General features: G+C 38.8%; 1 protein-coding gene across 1 annotated transcript in view; it reads left to right on the top strand.

Moving 5' to 3' along the window:
- PDE7B (phosphodiesterase 7B) overlaps nucleotides 1-18328 on the top strand; it is a 130276-nt gene that overhangs the window by 98256 nt on the left and 13692 nt on the right. The window contains exons 4-7 of the mRNA XM_028141679.2: nucleotides 684-747; nucleotides 2514-2609; nucleotides 4627-4727; nucleotides 6332-6463. Coding sequence (XP_027997480.1) covers nucleotides 684-747; nucleotides 2514-2609; nucleotides 4627-4727; nucleotides 6332-6463 — 393 coding nt within the window. The remainder of the gene's footprint in view (nucleotides 1-683; nucleotides 748-2513; nucleotides 2610-4626; nucleotides 4728-6331; nucleotides 6464-18328) is intronic.

Here is an 18328-nt window from a genome sequence, read left to right as displayed (position 1 = left end):
CTAAGCACTGGGGTATTTTAGAAAGAAAAATAGGATAATAAGCCTATTGAAAGTAGATCTTTAGATTCCCCCAATATTTTCAATTGCTCGTTCTTCAGTTTTCTGTTAACAGTGTTTCGTTTCACATTTAGTCCCACATTGAGCAGAGTAATGTGCTCAGCCATCATTTTGACTCCATTTTATTAAAATTAGTTGTAAACCTGCCTTAAGTGAATAATAGTTTACCATGTGGAGACGTCACTGAACTATAGTTTTAACAGACATCCAACATGGGTATGCTTGCTATGTACAAGCACTGTTCTAAGCCCTTAAATTACAGGCATTTATGTTTACATATGTTACCTTATTTAATCCTTACAACAACCCTCTGAAGTAATAATATCAGCCACATTTTTCAAATTCGGAAACTCAAGTACAGAGCAGTTAAGGAACCTGCCCACAATTCCACAGCCAGTAAGAGATGTGGTTGACATCAGATCAGGCAGACTGATCCCTGAGCCTGTCCCTTTAACAGTATCATGATTAGCCAGTAGAGTAAGATTTATTTTACCACAAACCAGTTGTACATTGGTAGTAGAATGCTACTATATTTTCAGTCTTAATTGTTTAATCCACTGTGTCTCAAAGTGAATATTTGAGTCTCCAATGTGATTCATTTGAGTGGTTTTTTGTTTGCCTTTCAGCATATGCTCTCCAAAGTGGGAATGTGGGATTTTGACATTTTCTTGTTTGATCGCTTGACAAATGGTAAGTCACCCGAAAGAATTCACACTAAAATATACACCATAAATGGGATTAATTTCATGAAAACAATACTTATTTTTAAATATTGGTAATCCTTTTTCCCTCTTTCCCCACTTTCATAAGTCTCCAGCCACTCAAGGAGGACCAGGGCAGGGAAAATTATGGCCGAAAAAGAATAAGGAATAAATTCGGCCTTAGAATCTTAAAAGAGTTTCCTTCTGGCCTTGATGATCCCAAAGGAATTAGGAAACCACAGATGAGATTCTGTCCTTGCAGAATATTTTGGATATATCCAAAGGGAGGAAGTTCATTGTTAGCCAATGAATGAATATTAGAAACTGCTCATCTGATCAGTCCTGCAAGGCAGGTATTTATGCACTTTCAATAAGTGAGTCAAACCTGTCCTATAGCCCCGTATTGTCCAGATATGCTTGACATCTTCCGAAGGAAACAATTGCTGAGGATAGAGTGGAAAAGCTTAGGCTGCAGCTGAAAGGAAAGTAAATATTCTCATTGGTTTCACTTTTAAAATGTTTGTGCCTACAAAGGCTTCCTTTAAGAAAATAATGAAATCCTATTATATTTTCATCTGCCTATTCAACAAATGCTGATAAGCTTAAGGAGCCAATGAAAGACATCATATTTAATGCTAACTTTCCTATGTCCCACCATCTACCAAGCTTGTGATTTGTCATGGCAACTTGTTTTCTCATCATTCTATTACTTGACAAACAACATATAGTGGAAAGAGTACAGCCTAAGACCATAAAACTGAGCTTTACATTATGGAAAGCTAACTAGGCCACATAGGGATGGATTCCATAATATTTTTATCTCCCTTTGCTCAAATCATCTGAGAAATTGGTACCAGTTAATGAAATTAACTGTGAACCAAAGAACATGTTCAATGGTACTTATTCAAAAGAGATTGTACTCATGACTCATAGACATATGAAATGAGCACATGTCAAAGATTTGTTTAACTCAATTAGCAATTTGGTAAGATGCTACAGCTCTTTTAAAGGAGGAGTCAAAGAACCACACATATATAAGCAGTAAGAAACACATGAATTTATAAATAGCTGTAAAACTGGGAGGAGGAAATCAATTATATTTCTGTCTGAATGATTTCGTTTGCATATATATGGACAAGAGTCGCTTGAAATACTATCAGTTATCTACAACTTGATAGTTGTGAAATAGCCCAAAAACAATGAAAGTTGCAGAAACACTTAGAATGAGGTACCCTGGAAGAGTATTCTTAGGCAACACATAGTTTTTATTTAAGATATCCAGTCATCTTCTTGGCCCATTTCACAGTCTTTCATAAACTCTAGGATACTTTTAAAATTCAAAATCATGATTCTTTAATAAATAATATTCCTTGAATATTTACATGTTATTGTAGCTTCAAATTTGCATCTTTGCCAGCTTGAGTTATAAAATGTCTCAAGGTTAAGTATAATCTTGATTGATACCTAAGTAGGCCGATTCCTTATATAACTCCTTATAACTCTTAATATTGCTAATAATTCATTGCCTTTGGTATAGGGAGACAATCTGAACTAATTTTCTTTGTACAATAAGAGAAAACCTAAGACCAGATCATAGTAATAATATCCTTTATACTTGAATAATTTTAAATTTAAAAGGGAAAATAAATGATCCTATTAGAGACCTTTCATCACAGAAACTGTGGATGCTATTGTCAATCTTGATAATTTAATAGTAATGAAAACGAGTTAAAACTGGTGGCTGTTTTCCTCCAGGAAACAGCCTGGTAACACTGCTGTGCCACCTCTTCAACACCCATGGACTCATTCATCATTTCAAGTTAGATATGGTGACCTTACACAGGTTTTTAGGTAAGTCTCTTTTTTCTTTCATATTCCTACCTCCTTTCCCATGAATAATGGCAGTCCACAATAAACTAGCAGGCATCCTAGCATGGTAGATGAAGATCTCAAATTATCTCATCTTAATTTTAAAATATGGTTTACCCATTTAAATCACTGGGGAAAAAATGTTTATTTGGTTAGTTATGTTTACAGTAGATAAAGGCTGTACAGAGAAAACCAACAAGAGCAGGTACCTGTCAGAGAAGTTACTGATCTGTTTCCATATCAACAAAATTCCAGTAAGCCATGCCTCAAAGAATCCCAATCTGGACACGAGTTGTTGAATATCTTCAATAGACCTTTTTTTAGTAATAAGAACTACCATTTATGCAGTGGTATTTTATTTCTAATCATTTCAACAACCCTGCAAGTTTGGCATTATCACCACCACTTGGCCCACAGTTAAAGAGAAGTACAAAGTGGTCTTGTACCTTGCTCAAGGTCAACAACTTATAATTGGCAGAGCCTCAATCTAAATCCAGGCTCTCTGACTTGAAAGACCACCATCTTTCCCCTTAACTCCACTACCACTCTCTGTCCAAAACAGCCCCAGTTCTTATTTGACTTTACGTGCATCCTTATTTATCAGCCAGTGAATTATCTAGGGCACATTTTTAATCACCACATAACTTTCTGCTGCCACTTAGCATGTTTCTGGCTTCTGTGCTTTGAATTTGAAAGCTGACTTGATGCCATCAAGAGTAAAATAACAGTGAAAATGATAGCAACAGTAGCAGCAACCAGGCGTATCTGGCGCTTACATATGCTGGGAACTCGTCTAAGGACTTGCATGTATTAACACTTGAAATCCTTACCATAGCCCTTTGAGATTGGAGCTATTGTTATCCCCATTTGATAGAGAAGGAAACTGAGGATCTTTGTGGTTAAGTAACTTGCCTGATACAAATAATAATGATAGGGGCAGAATTCAAATATAAGTGTAAAATAAACCTGCTGCATAAAAGGTATACGTGGCACAACAGAAATTTTTGAAAGCAGCAACAACATGAATCAGTTTCAGAAATACAAATAAACTCAGGCAATTGAAATTAGATTGCTTGAGCAAAGTAATGGCCATGAAGAAGGCCAAATAGTTTTGATCTGTCTAGAGAAGGAGAATGCAGATATTGGACATGTGTATGCACCCAGAGTACATGTAAAGAATGCAAAGATTTGATGACAAAAATAACACCAGAATCCAGAGCCAAACTCACAGCATGGGCTGACAAAATATGACCACACTTGCAAACCTGAATGTTCTATACACACTGGTTATATTGCATCCTAAGCATTGCCTTGGTCATTAGCTGAAGCAGGCTAGTGGCTTCTCTAAATAGCAAATTAAAATTGCCTTGCTTATGTCTCTACTTGATTCCAAGAGCACTCTGGTCCTTAGATTGGAAGGGCATGAAAGATGATAACTACTCTGAATGAGACAGAAATAAAGCCAAGGAGTCCTCAGTAGGATCAACACAGTAAATTGAAAATCTGCCTAAAGAAGCCCCAGATTTGCTGTGGTCAATATTTGTTACTCTACTGATCTATCTTTGGATCTCAGGAGTCTGATGCTACCTACTAGGGCTGTTTGAAAGGAAACCTCTTTTATGGCATATTATTCATAAATGGCAGCAAAATTAAATAATTAAACTATAGTGTGAAGTAAAGTTGTCCGTTTCCTACATATTTATTTTTCCTATGAATGAAAGCCTTCATGAATGCCAGGGAGGGGTGATTAATGAAGGTGGTGAGGATTCCCAAGGGCCTCACAAATCCTTTTAACCTTTTCCCCATCTGCCTTCCCCCTTCACGCCACTAAAAGCAGCTCAGTAGAACTGTGAAACTCCCAAGCCGTGTTCATTTTTAAAGAATCCCTCGGGTGCACATTTTGGAGACACTAATATTTTTAAGCAAAAGGGACCCTCAATAAATCTCTAGGTCTTCCTGTTTTGGTTTTCAATGATTGAGTTATCTGTTTACCTCCTAGTCATGGTTCAAGAAGATTACCACAGCCAAAACCCGTATCACAATGCTGTCCATGCAGCCGATGTCACCCAGGCCATGCACTGCTACCTGAAGGAGCCAAAGGTAAGGCCAGACCCAGCTGCCTCCTCAGCCATCTGGAAATGCCAAGTAAACTACTTGCTGGGTTCTGAATCACCCAACATATCAGAATAACTGTTATGGGCCATTTATAACACAAATACAAATTGTTTATATTCCAGTTCCAATATCAGCTCTGAAAATCATGCAATACTCATGAAAGAGGATGTAAATTTTCTGATGTTTCCTTTCATAACTTGTATGAAAGGCTGCATTAGGACAAAAAAAAATCCTCCCCATGATAGTCTGCATCTTATATATCTTCAACAGTCCCAGGAAATAGCTGTTTTGCCTTGAATCTTTGCTACCAGCACTGACATTTTCTGGGAAAGGTCTCCTACCTTGTGCTTATTGATGGACAAATAGAATCAAAACTCCCCAAGGCTCAAACTCCACTTCCTACTAAGGCAACTGAATATCCTGATTCAGGCCCAAGAAAATGAGTGAGTGTCACAGACCTCTTAGCAAGCATGCTCTGATGTGATCAACCAATCCAAAATTAAAAACATGATAATAGTGCTTGTTACTAAAAACCGAATCATTTCTTAGTCGTATAAAGTTGGTATAACATAGAGGATGAATTTTCTTAAGGTTTTTGAAAATAAAATCCCAGTCCAAAACTCTGTTCAGTTCAATCAGTTTTAACATCAACCACTGACTATGCAGATGCCAGACAAACATTCCCAAGACAAAACTGGGTAGATGCCTTATAGGTATAAAATAGCCCGAAGACATTAAAGGCTTTCTTTTTTAGTCTCTAGGTAGCCTGAAAGTTATAAATTTAAAGTTAGTGTTAGATTCCCATTCCTCTGCTTGTTTTTCTAGCTAACAGAGAGGGGGGGGTGGGGAGAGAGATTCTCACACACACACACTCCACTATTACACAATGAATAAATATGCAAATTTTGCAATTCATTTTTTAATATGTTTTTATTGATTTCAGAAAAAGGAAGGGAGGGGGAGAGAGAGAAACTTTGATGAGAGAGAAACATTGATTGGCTGCCTCCTGCAAATTCCCTACTGGGGATCGAGCCCACAATCCAGGCATGTGCCCTAACCGGGAATCAAACAAGGCAACCTCCTGGTGCATGGGACAATGTCCAACCAACTGAGCCACATGGGCTGGGCATTCAGCCCACTCTGAATTTCTTATTTAAAGGATGACAATGATATAGTGGATGGTTGAAATATACAATTTATGTTTTTATGTGTCCATCATTTTGGTTTTAACGTTTTACTTCATTTGTAGTTTTCTCTGGAGCAAGGCTGATTTCAGGCTCTGACTTCTCCCTGCCCACAGACAGGCAACACTGCAACAACCAAAGGAAATAGAGTGGCAGTAGGAAATGGAGGGTACCTGAATGGTCTACACAATTTGACTTGCTCAGTTACTTTCCCCACAGTCCTTTCTTTTTTCTTGCAATTCCATGTGACTCTCACCTCACCAACTGCTTCAGAGGGTAAAAGCCTGGAGGATGAAAGGCCTGGACAATTTTGTGATGCTTCATTCAATATGATTTAGCCAACACAAATGGTACCCTGTTTGTGAAAATATACCCTTTGACCTCCCAATTTGACTTTTTTAACAGCTCGCCAGCTTCCTCACACCTCTGGACATCATGCTTGGACTGTTGGCTGCAGCAGCCCACGATGTTGACCACCCAGGGGTGAACCAGCCATTTTTGATCAAAACTAACCACCACCTCGCCAACCTATATCAGGTAAGAGAGCTCAACACTGGACCAGGCACAGTATGGCCAATTGCCTTAGACCCAGTCCTGGAGCCTGAATCTCACCCTTGGAGATGGCTTCATTCAGGGTCAGCCACAAAGATGACCACAGCCAAAGAGCATGGGTTTTAAATAGATCCAGTATATCCCCCCCCAAAGGATTAAATTGGCTTATAAGAATACATAATGAATTCAATTTGCTCTGAAGCAGATGTGAAATTATTAGAAGTCAAGCAGGATCCCTACTCTCTGATAGTCTGAGAATATCTGTGTCCCTGGAAATTATCTCATATATCATGGCCAGTTGAAGCTAGTGCTTGTAGGACTTCTATAAATGATACTGCTCAGGTGCAACCCTAATTCAGACTTATGTCTCTAGGGCCATTTCTGTATTTTATAGGCCTCTGAGTTAGAAGTATTTTATCAAAGACAGTAGACATTGTTTTAAAAAAAATAGTTCAGCAGCATGAGAAGATTGGCCAGGAGAATTTTCACCCATGATATTGTTTCAGATATTAAGCCATATGTCATAAATGAATTATCCCCAGAATTTTCAACAGGATTCTTTGGAGACCTTTGGTTGTCATTCACAAAATTATTACATACAAGAAAATTATTGATCTCAATTCTAGTAGAGCTTTCAGAAAAAAAAATTTAGTGCTGAAAGAATTCCTGGCAGATCCCTCTCATAAAACAGCTTCCTTCTACAAGATGTTGCAGCTTAAGAATGCATTTATTTCCAACAAAGCACAATTGGGACATTTTCAAAAGCCTTACTCCATCCAGATGATTTGCTTTGGGCATAGGGAGAAACTGGTATTCCAAGGTTTATGGATCCACCTGGTATATATTTCAGCACTGGGCTTCCCTGGGCTGTCAGCCAGCACCCGGAGCTGGGATAGATATGGTCATATAGAGGGGACAGGATGACAGAAATAAGAAAGTCTTTTGATGATAAACTAAAGACAAGAAAGAAAGAGAGAGAGAGAGAGAGAAAGAAAGAAAGAAAGAAAGGAAGAAAGAAAGAAAGGAATGAAGGAAGGGAGGGAGAGGAGAGAGAGAGAGAGAGAGAGAGAGAGAGAGAAAGGGAGAGAGAGAAAGGGAAGAGAGAGAAAGGGAAGAGAGAGAAAGAGAAATCAATCAATGCAATTGGCTACTTAATCCATTCTCAAATAATCTAAAATCTTATATAATTCCAATTTCTCATCATCAAGTAAATTATATCAATGGGAGTTTGAGAGTATTACTGCTATTGGGTAATTTATACATAAAAATTAGGTTCATCATACTGTACTTTGGCATGTAGTAACTATATATAAAACACATAATAAATTCACATTTAGATAGAAGTCAGAAATATACCAGACATTAAAGACATAAAAACAAGAAAGTAAGTGTAGAATTTCATCAATAATGAAGAATTAAGTACCCACTGCTAATTAACAAAAATTGATTCTCAAAAGCAAGATACTCCAATCTATCTTCTTTAGATACTAAAAAATGTTCTCAAAAATGGATTCATTACTCAAACCTTTGAAGTGCATATAGTTTAAGTAATTTTTATTAACATTCCAATACAAGCAAATTTTTCAGCCTTTTCAATACAACATATAGTTTTGTATATTTTTCATTAGCAACTATTGCCTATATTGGATGATATACTAGGATCTAGACGTATAAACATGAATAACATATAATCTCTGCCCTCAAACATTTGTTCAAACTCAGATGTGCAAAATCCAAGAAAACTTAGTCACACTTTGAAAAAGGTTTGAGGAATTAGCTAAAGGTATGCATTTAGATACAACTTTTTTTTAGTCTTTGAAAAGTAAATGCCTGTGTTGTTCTTTGCATCCAAAGATATTACTATAATAAAGTGAGCTATTACTTTTTTCTAGCAGTGAATTTATTAGCATCTAATCTTTGATAGAAAAGAAAAGGGTGCTTTTGACAATGACTAGAGAGAAATTGGGATACAGGACTCAAAAACCACATTCAAGATACTGTCTTCATCAGTATCCTGCTCGATTGGTCTTAGGATCTCTTGGAGGCTAGAGATCTATGTCTTTATATTATAGAAGCAATGCTGAAGGCAAACCAGTATCACACAGTATCATAAAATTACTTCCAATATGAAACTTTTATCAGCCCAATGAAATTTCAATTCTGCCTCAAAAATTGATGCTGCCTTTAATATTTGGCTATATACCATTGTTGACTATCTGATGGAACTCCCAAAAGATAAATTCCCTGTTAAATTCAGTTTTAAAAAGTATGTAACTGACCTTTATTCAACACTCACTATAATTCCAATGCTGTGCGAAATGCTTCTTATGTATTATAATATTTAATCTTCATAGTAGCCCAGTTAGGTGAGTACTATTATCATACCTACGAGAGGCCCATTGCACAATATTCATGCAAGAATAGGCCCCTGGCTTCACTCCCAGCTGCCCGGGAGCCAGCAAGTCCCTGCTCCCCAGCTGCCTGGGAGCCGGCACTTCCCCACTCCCCGGCCGCCCAGAGCCAGCAAGTCCCTGCTTCCCGGCTGCCCAGAGTCAGCAAGTCCCTGCTCCCTGGCCACCTGGGAGCCACATGCCCCCACTCCCCGGCCATCCAGAGCCAGCAAGTCCCCACTCCCGGCTCCAGCATGTCCTCACTTATGTTTGAAGCACCACTCCAGTAGCTCCCTCCGCCGCCCCCTTCCCCTCATAGCAGGCTTCACTCTGCTCTGTGACTGCATATGCAAATTAACCGCCATCTTTGTTTGGTTAATTTGCATACTCACTCTGATTGGCTGTGGGCGTAGCAAAGGTACAGTCAATTAGCATTTTTCTCTTTTATTAGGTAAGATTTTACAGAAAGGTGAAAATTGATACTTAGGACAGATCAAGTATTTTTCCTAAAAATAAACAGCTAATTAATGACAAAGCTAGGATTGGAACTCAAGTCTCTTGTCTCCAGAGCCGAAGTGCCTAAGCACTATACATACTGCCTCTAAAACTCATATAAATTATCTACTATGTGCAGGAAACTAAGAGCTCTCCCCCAGGTCATCCTATTGCAGTGAGGGAGAAAAGAGGATTAGAGATCAGTGGCTTAAAGCAGGAGACTTTGCTAAGTCCTCTATAGTAGACAGTGAGAAGGTATGGTGGGAAGATAGTAATTGATTCTGCAGATACTTTCTGAATGAAAAAAAAAAAAAAAACTCATGGCGGAAGCATGGTGTAAATTGGGCCTTGAAGCATGTGTAACATTTTGAGTAACATTTTGGAGGTCACGAGAGACAGCACAGTCTGGTGTACTTTTGTGATTAAAACCCACAACTCCATAATAACTGAAAATGGACTGTCCCTATGGCCTTTAACCGAGCATAGTCCTGCCATGAACACACCCTGCTCTCAGATCAGTGTCTGATAAATTCCCTGTAGATTAGCTGTACCGAAAAGGACCTGGGTCAGAAAATCCCCACACTGCGCAGGCTGTAGATGAGGAACTGGCATAAGTCTTCAGGTTTTCAATTTCAAGAGGAAAATTCATGGTACATAACATATAAGCTGAGTGAGACCATTAACAACACATGATATTTTTAAAAATGTTAGAACTGTAGCCTTTTAACCTACCAAGGGTCCGTTGGTTGAAACATGAATGAACTTTTAGAAAATTACATGCAGATTTTGAGTATGTATCTCTGCATATTTTTCTAGAGAGAGGACCCATCACTTAGACTCATATTTTAAAATGAATTATAGATTCAGAAAATATTAAGAACCATGGTAATGAGGGAAAATATATTTATATACACACACTACATATATTATACAATATATTGTGAAATTATAGGAACATGCACTCACATTTGGTTAACAAAAAATACAATAGAAAGGATGTGCTGGGAATTATGTGGCTTTGAGAACACTCTGTGCGTGATTACTACAATCCAGATTTACTATAAATGAGATAAAATGAAAGGACTTCCTCTCCCTCCTTTTGTTGGCTATGTTCTTTTAGTTCGGATACATAAGATTGTTACATAATGCCTAGCCTGTGCTTCTGCCCTGAGACAAAGAGAGAGCCAGGGCAGCTGGATGAAGGCTGGGTCAAGGGGCTCTCTCCCATTGTCTGTGTCTGGGCTGGACTCACTAGCTGAACTTCCAACCCAAGTTCAACAAGAAGGCCATCAAGGCACTTCTACCTGGCACCTCTCTCATCAGAGTGGAAACAGTCCAGGTGTCCATGGTGGACTGAGAGGGAAAGAGCATGTGAAAGCTAGAACCCATAATTTATCTTCTGTCCCTCTACCCTGCAACCCCACACACGTGGGCTCAGCCATTGGGCAAAGTAAGCATTAAATCAGATATGGTATTATTACAATTGCAAAAGAAATCACTTTTAGTTTCATTTAAAATTGAATTCCCTTTGATGGAGTCCAACTATGTATGAACTAGAGACAGAGCAACCTAATGAATAAAATAATAATTAATTGCTCCATAGAATTCATATTTATTACATTTTATACTGTCTTGCAGAAATTTATAATCATTTCCTTAGTCACTTATCACAAACACTTGGAGGAGGCCAGCATTTTTAACCACTTTTTATTATTTTAATGACTCTGAAACCGTAAATATGAAGCTGACAAAACCAGAAGTGTTCCTTCCACCTGGTCCTATGGCCTCTTCTCAAACAAGCCACCGCAAAGGTGATACGTAACCTCACGATTCCTGCAATAGCAAAGGTGTTTGGGCAAGTGTTGTGAAAATATTAAGAAGGAGGCTCAAATTTGATTTCTGCTTGATGAAGTTTCTGCTGTTCATGGTGAGGTGGCAGGTATGTGGCATGTCCGTGGCCCTGATCCAAACACGGGCCTGCCCCTTGGACAACAATGAATGTCCAGGCTCCTTGCTCCCAGAGCAGCGACTTGGGCAGGTGTAGGTCAGACAAAAGAGCAATACCTTCAAACGGGCAGTAAATGTAGCCGTGCTGTAGTTTCTCCAAAGGCGAAGGTCGTGTTCCTCTGAGACCTCCTGCGCTGGGACTCGCGCAGCATTACCAAGGAGACCACTTGGCTTGTTAAGGAAGAGCTCAGCCACTTCATTATCTCCTAGAGTCTTGCTTCTGTTTCATGAGCAATTAAAAATGAAAACAGACGATGTTCATGTTGTTTTTCTTCCTGTATCCTCTGGTTTAAAAGAGTAATTAACTCTGACTCCTGCTGAACACCAGACTCAGTTTAGCAACATCATCCTGAGGATTTTAATCAAAGAAAGTGTCCAATAAATAGCCTGGGAGTCAGGGGGAGATAAGGGGGGGCGGGGAGGAGACAGGGGGGTCAGGGAGGGGACCAACAGTTTCAAGCCGCCTTGTATGATAGCAAACCTGCTCTGCCAGATTTCCTTTGACAAATAGACTCTTGGTTTAATTTTAAAACCTGTATTGGTGGTTTACTAAATGCCAGATGTGTTATTATTGGGAAACAAAAGGGTTGTTTTGTTCTTAGAGTATAGTACTTAAAAATTCAGACACAAAGAAAAATAAAGGTTTTGCTGTAGGGGATTTAAGGGTTTTATTTATTCCAAATTAAAATTCTAATAGGTTTTGTGACACAAGGGTGGTTATTTACTGTTTCAGCTTTAAAGTCAAGATTATTCTTAAAACTACAAATATGAAGAGTTTGCAACACTAGAACAAACCGTCCCTGGGATAATGTGAAATTGCTGAGGGGATGCTCTTACAGGTAGACAGATGTGGTACCCAAGGTGGGAATCCAAAACAGTTCCAGATTTCAACAGAACTGTATCATCACATCCTATGCTCAGGTATCCATGAGCATTTCTGATAATTTTCTTCTTTTATTCAAACCTACCTTTTACTGATATTGTTCTCTGAGCCACTGTGAAAGCAGGTGAGCCTAAGGGGGCAGAGCCGTCTCCCTGTGAGTGGGAGACAGGTAACTCTGGCTGTTCCCTATGAGACACCTGTACGATCCAACCTGCTCACCCCAATCTCTCCCCTAGTGCAGGACACTAGCATCATTGTCTTGTCCACATTCAGGCTGGCCTGGCTCCAACTTTTCCTCGGCTGAAGCTCAAATCTGACCCATAGATGCCTACTTAAAATCCCACTGCCCTCAGGATTAAGTCTAAATATCAGCACAATTTACAAATCCTGTTTTGATCTGACCCTGTTATACTTTCCAGCTTCACTTGCCATCATTACTCAACTATGCCTCTGTGCATCATTCCATCTGAACTTCTCTCCAAGTTCCGAACATATCACCCATTCCTTTTTCATTCAACAAGTGTTCATTGAGTGCTTAACACATGCCAGGTGCTGGGAATACAGGAGATGAACAGAACAAATAAAAATCCCTGCTTCCTACTAGGGGAAACAGAAAATAGCTAAGTAAAATATGTAGTATATTAGATAAGGTTCCTCTTATAGCTCTTCAACATGTGCTCTTCCTTCTGCCTATTTTAATGAAATATATTCCCTCTCCATGGCCTGAACTCTTTGACTGCTCTCTAACTCACTTATTCCTTCTATCTCAACTTGGACATATCTTCCTCCTGAAAGATATTTCTTTCAACGTCCATCTTCCATGTCCCTCCTATACAATTTCACAGCCCTCGATTTCTTCCTCTATCACAGTGTTTTCTCTCAAACCTGCCACTGCCTGATTCGATGTCCACATGCCCATAGTCTGCAAGTTCCTGGACACCCACTTATCCCTGTTGTATCCTCAGCATCCAGCAGGTTTCTGGTGTCCAGTGAACACTGTTGGGTGGTGGGAGGTTTGTTGGATGAGTAAGTAGATGGGTAGATGGATGGACCCATGAACACACTGGACACATGCAGCAAGAAAGACAGAACCTGAGTAACACTGAGAGATCAGGACTATTGGCCACAGCGAGTGCACACAGAGACCAGGGTGAAAACCTGACAGGCAAAGGTACTAGCACGCAGACCAGGGAGACCACCGAGCCAAGGCATGCACCCCCACTGTCCACTTAGTAGCTGCTCCTGCTGCTTGTAACATTCTTGCTACCCTACAGCAGGGTCCAACAAAGAATGAGAAGCATTGATTGAAAATTTTTTTATAATTATTTTCTTACTTTATATCTTATTAGAGGCCCCATGCACGAAATTCGTACAAGAGTAGGCCTTCCTTCCCCCGGCTGCCGGCATCGGCTCCCCTCTGGCACCCGGGACCCAGGCTTCCCTCCAGCCCCAGCTTCATCCGGAATGACATCTGGTCTAATTAGCATATTTCCCTTTTATTATTATAGATAATTGACAAATCTATCTGATATGTGTTATTTCTGGAGTCATTTACCTGTTCCTAATTGTCTATGAATGAGTAGTAGAAGAGTGCTTATTGCTATAATTTTAAAATCTCTTAGGCTTTTACTTAAATCTAAGGATTTCATAACAAAAGATCCCAAGTCTGACTTCTATCAGCTATTGACCAAAATTTTAACAGGACTCTTTTTCTTTTAGCAGTTACTTAAATTTTTGTAGCTACTGGACTTTCAGGTTTCGGAAATTATTTATTCAGTATCCACTCAACAAATATTTACTTTTTAAATGGCACTGTGCCACATGCTGGCACAAAGATGAATAAGATCTGCTCCTGCTCTCAATGGCAATTATGTATGGCAGCCGGTCTCGACAAGGCATGTGTGCCCATGGGGATACTCGAAAACTTCCTAAGGGGGCCATGGGCATGAATAGTGCTAACAGAACCCATTTTCAGGTCCTTAAACTGACCTGCCAGGAATGTGCTTGCAGGGCAGTCAAGCCAGTCCTACTTTTCCACTCCTTTCCCAATCATCCTGTCCCCACTTTATGAGACAAAGCTCTTACCCATGATGCATGTTGCATATTGCTCCAGTTGTGCCAATATCACATACTACCTCCGTGTGAAAAAAAACAAAGGAACAATGAAAATATTAAAGGAAGTCTTCTATGACTGAGGTACTATAACTCTCCCAGACTTCTCATAAATAGATGCATCTCTAATACATTTTTATTCTTAAGCAAATTATTTTTTTCACATTTGTAATATAAGTGTATTTTGATCAGTTAGTTACAAATAATTATTGTATTATAAAATGCAAACTGGAAAAACATTTACTACTTAGAGACTGAGGTTAGGAAAATTTGTTCAGTTAAAATTTCAATGCATATACTTATTTTTGTTGCAGAGAAATGTGATAGGGTGACACTAAAAGAATTTCACACATAAAATGTGTTATATTACTACATAAAATAAAATTCTATGGGGAAATAGAGTGGAAATATAAATTCTAGAGGGAAAAGAATCAATTTATAATTTTCGACTTAAAGAATAAATTATTCATGTGTTTTTTTCTATGAGTGATGAATGGGCATTAAATGCCATTGGTTTTTAGATTCCCTTAGATATATTTAATATATAAAAGAATTTTATGACTTTACATTAAAATTTGATATTTACAAATATGCAGAACATTACATCTTTTGTTACCATGGAAATTTGTGATTTTAGGTATCAATACTTTCAACAATAAAGGTTTTTTTAAATAAATAAAAGAAAATATTTTCTATAATAAAGTATAGAAAAACAGCTAAAAAATAATAATAAATAATAAAATAAAATAAATAAAAAAGTATAAGGAAAGCATAGTTTTTAAAAATTATTTTCAAGAGTAAATGAACAAACCTGTGAAGATCACTGACACATGAGAGCAAGGCCAGTGAACAAAGTTGTTACAAGGTCTTTTAGGCACTGGGATAGAAAGAAGCTTGAATTGGGGTGTGCAGCTAGAAGAGGGAGCTGTCAGTTCTCTTTGGAGAACCAGGAAGGTCTTTCCTAAAAAATGGTAATGGTTTATCTCCAAAAAATAGAAATGTGTGGCCCGGCTGGTGTGGCCCAGTGGGTGAGCATCAGCCCAGGAACCTACTGAAGTTAGTGAGCTCCTGAGGGCGGCAATTTTGTCATTAATCATTGGATCCCCTGTGCCTGCCATAGCACCTGGCATAATAGTAGCACTCGATAGATATTAATTTATGTTTTAACCATTGGTTAGGGACACAGTAGGAAATTCTGTCAAACAAACAAGTCACATTCTGGCAGCTTAGTAGTGTGGACTAAAGGAAGCCCTGCAATGAAAGAAAGGGGTAGACAGACATAAGTGATGTCATGTTGGAAGAACCAACTACCTCCTACTCAGGTCTCAGAGACTGATTGGGCGTGAGGACTGAGCGTGGCTGGAAGATGAGTTCTCCCCCAATACAACCTAAATCTACTCAACTCTTAATATTCAAACGGCAGGGTTTTTCACAATGAAACCAAATTTGGAGGGAAAGATTCCAAGTTGGGTTTACAAACTAACATCTAATTAAAAGAAGCAACCATTGACTTTTAAAGCAGCGACTATACATTACTTTTGGAGAAGTAAGCATTGCTACAGGCATTCTTCAGTTTGTAAATTTCAGGCTTCTGAATGTTTGGATGTGGCCCCACAGAGGAAATTCTTGGGAGGCAGCAAGAGGTGTGTGCAAAGCTTAGGTCTTGACAACTGGCAGGCCTGGGTTTAAGGCCTTCCTCAGCCACTCACTAGCTATGCAAACTCTCAGAGAAACCTGTAACTACATTACCTATGAGTTAATGATGAAAATAGTAGAGTTATGTAAAGATTAAATGAGATCCTGTAAACTGGGTGCTTCATAATTGTTGGTTCCGCTTCCCTTCTTTTCTTATTCTCTGGGATCCACTGAAGTACCCCTACTTCCAACACAGTTCTAGCCAAAACATACTTTTATTTATAGTGACTGCCCCCAGAAAGGTTCTGTTTATAATCGAGTGCTCCATTGTCTTTTATTCTGTGCCAGCTTCCAGGCCCACTCAATTTCTTTCCATCTCCCTGGTGCTCATCTCCAAATATGGTTTCGCCAGCAAATTTCCAAGTACCCTTTTATTCTGTCTTTGGGAAGATTATTAATGAAGACGTTAAATCGGGCTGACATAAATAACAATGCTTAAAGCAACCCTCCAGACACTTTTGTTCTACTCATCAGAGATACGGTGTCATTTATCATTAGGTCTTGTTATAGTTTTCCAGCCCCTTGAAAAACTCACATGAAGACACTCATTTCACTTGAATTAGTCTTGCAAGTGACCGCTCATGAGTTACAGAATTATATGTCACCACAAGATAGAACATCTGTTACATCACACTAACCTATCACTCTCTTCCCTCATAAATCTTGACAGTCAAAACAAATTAGTCTAGCATGTTATTTCTAATAAACAGTCTCTTTTGTTGTGTGTGGCTCATGCCCAAAAGGAGATAATAGACCAGTTGATAAAAGTAACAAAATCTCATCACCGGTTCCAACATAGTCAAGTGATAAATAACAAATAATGACTCTTTGGCAAGGAGAGGAATGAATAGCAATAAAACAGCCCATACAGAAGGTCAGTATCAGACTCTGCCTCATGGAACTAAATTCTACAAAGTCCTGGAGAGAAATTGCTGTCTGGGTTCAGAACCAAATATAGTGGCAGTTTTCTTGAACTTGCTTTTTCCTAATAGATCCTTGATAGTGTTATGCACAGAGGTTCTCTTTTCTCACTTCCTGAAAAAGTTGAACATTATATGGGTGGCTCCATTATAGCAGCGGGGGCATAATGATGGAATATTTTTCTCTCTCTCTCTCCATTTAGTCTCCATGTTGTTTTCTTTGCTTCTTTCCCCTCACCTTTTCATTTCATTGTGGCACAATAACACAATATAAAATTTACCAAGTTAACCGTCTTAAGTGTGCATTTACATTGCTGTGCAGTCACCACCATCATCCCTCTCTAGAACTCTTTATATCTTGCAAAACTGAAGCTGTGCACCTATTAAATAATAACTCCTTATTCCCCCAGCTCCTCAAACCACCATTCTTTCTATCTTCATGAATTTAACTACTCTAGATACCTCATATAAGCAGAATCATGTAATTTCTCCTCACTTTTAACGAGTGCTATCTTCCTGTATTTTTTTCTAAGTTTTATAACCCCCACTAGAAACAAAATGGAGAATGAATAAATGGACAAATAAGGAAATAGAGCACAATGATTCCCAAGGGGCTAGATGAGTCCCATTCTACACGTATACACATCAAGTCAGTGGTAAGGCCATAATGTTTGCTAACGGGAATAAAACACTGGATTGTAAGAAATATTCATTATTTAAATAGTTAATGTTCAGACAAGCAGCATATTTAAGATAACAGTAGGGTCAAAGGAGAGACTGAACATAGTAAAGGTTCCTACAAGGAAAGAAATATCAAGATAATTGAACAAGGAAGCAATTGTAGATTCAAACGGAGAACTAATGGGCTAAGTGCCAAACTACTAGGTCATAAAGATTACTGACAGAGCTGTTCCTATCGCAGTGGTTTCCAAACTTAGTGTACATGGAAATTAATCAGTACAAACCCACCTACCCAACACTGTATTGACTGGGACTCAGGCGTCTGAGTATGTCATCAGCTTCCCAGGTGGTTTACGGAGAAGGTTTCTTATGCGTGTTGAGAAACAATGGTGAATGCATTAGATCAGAGAGACTGTGAGGCCTGCCTCTGTTTGGTTGAGTAGTATAATCTTGGTGTATCTTATGCACATAGCCCTATGGTATCCATTACTACCTATTTGTATCTGCTTCACTTTCTTTCTTCTACATTGAGTGTTGCCTGACCAAGCTAGCAAAAACAGTGGCTGAAGCAGGAGTGAATGACACTAGAAATAGAGCTTCATTCAGTCCTCCACTGTAGGGCCAGCAAGGGCCACTGTCCTGTTATCAGTGTAGCCTTAGGAATAGA

This window comes from Eptesicus fuscus, chromosome 10, assembly GCF_027574615.1.
Source record: "Eptesicus fuscus isolate TK198812 chromosome 10, DD_ASM_mEF_20220401, whole genome shotgun sequence".
NCBI classification, from domain to species: Eukaryota; Metazoa; Chordata; class Mammalia; order Chiroptera; family Vespertilionidae; genus Eptesicus; species Eptesicus fuscus.
The sequence above is the reverse complement of the archived record's forward strand: the minus strand, read 5'-3'. Positions and strand labels throughout refer to the sequence as shown.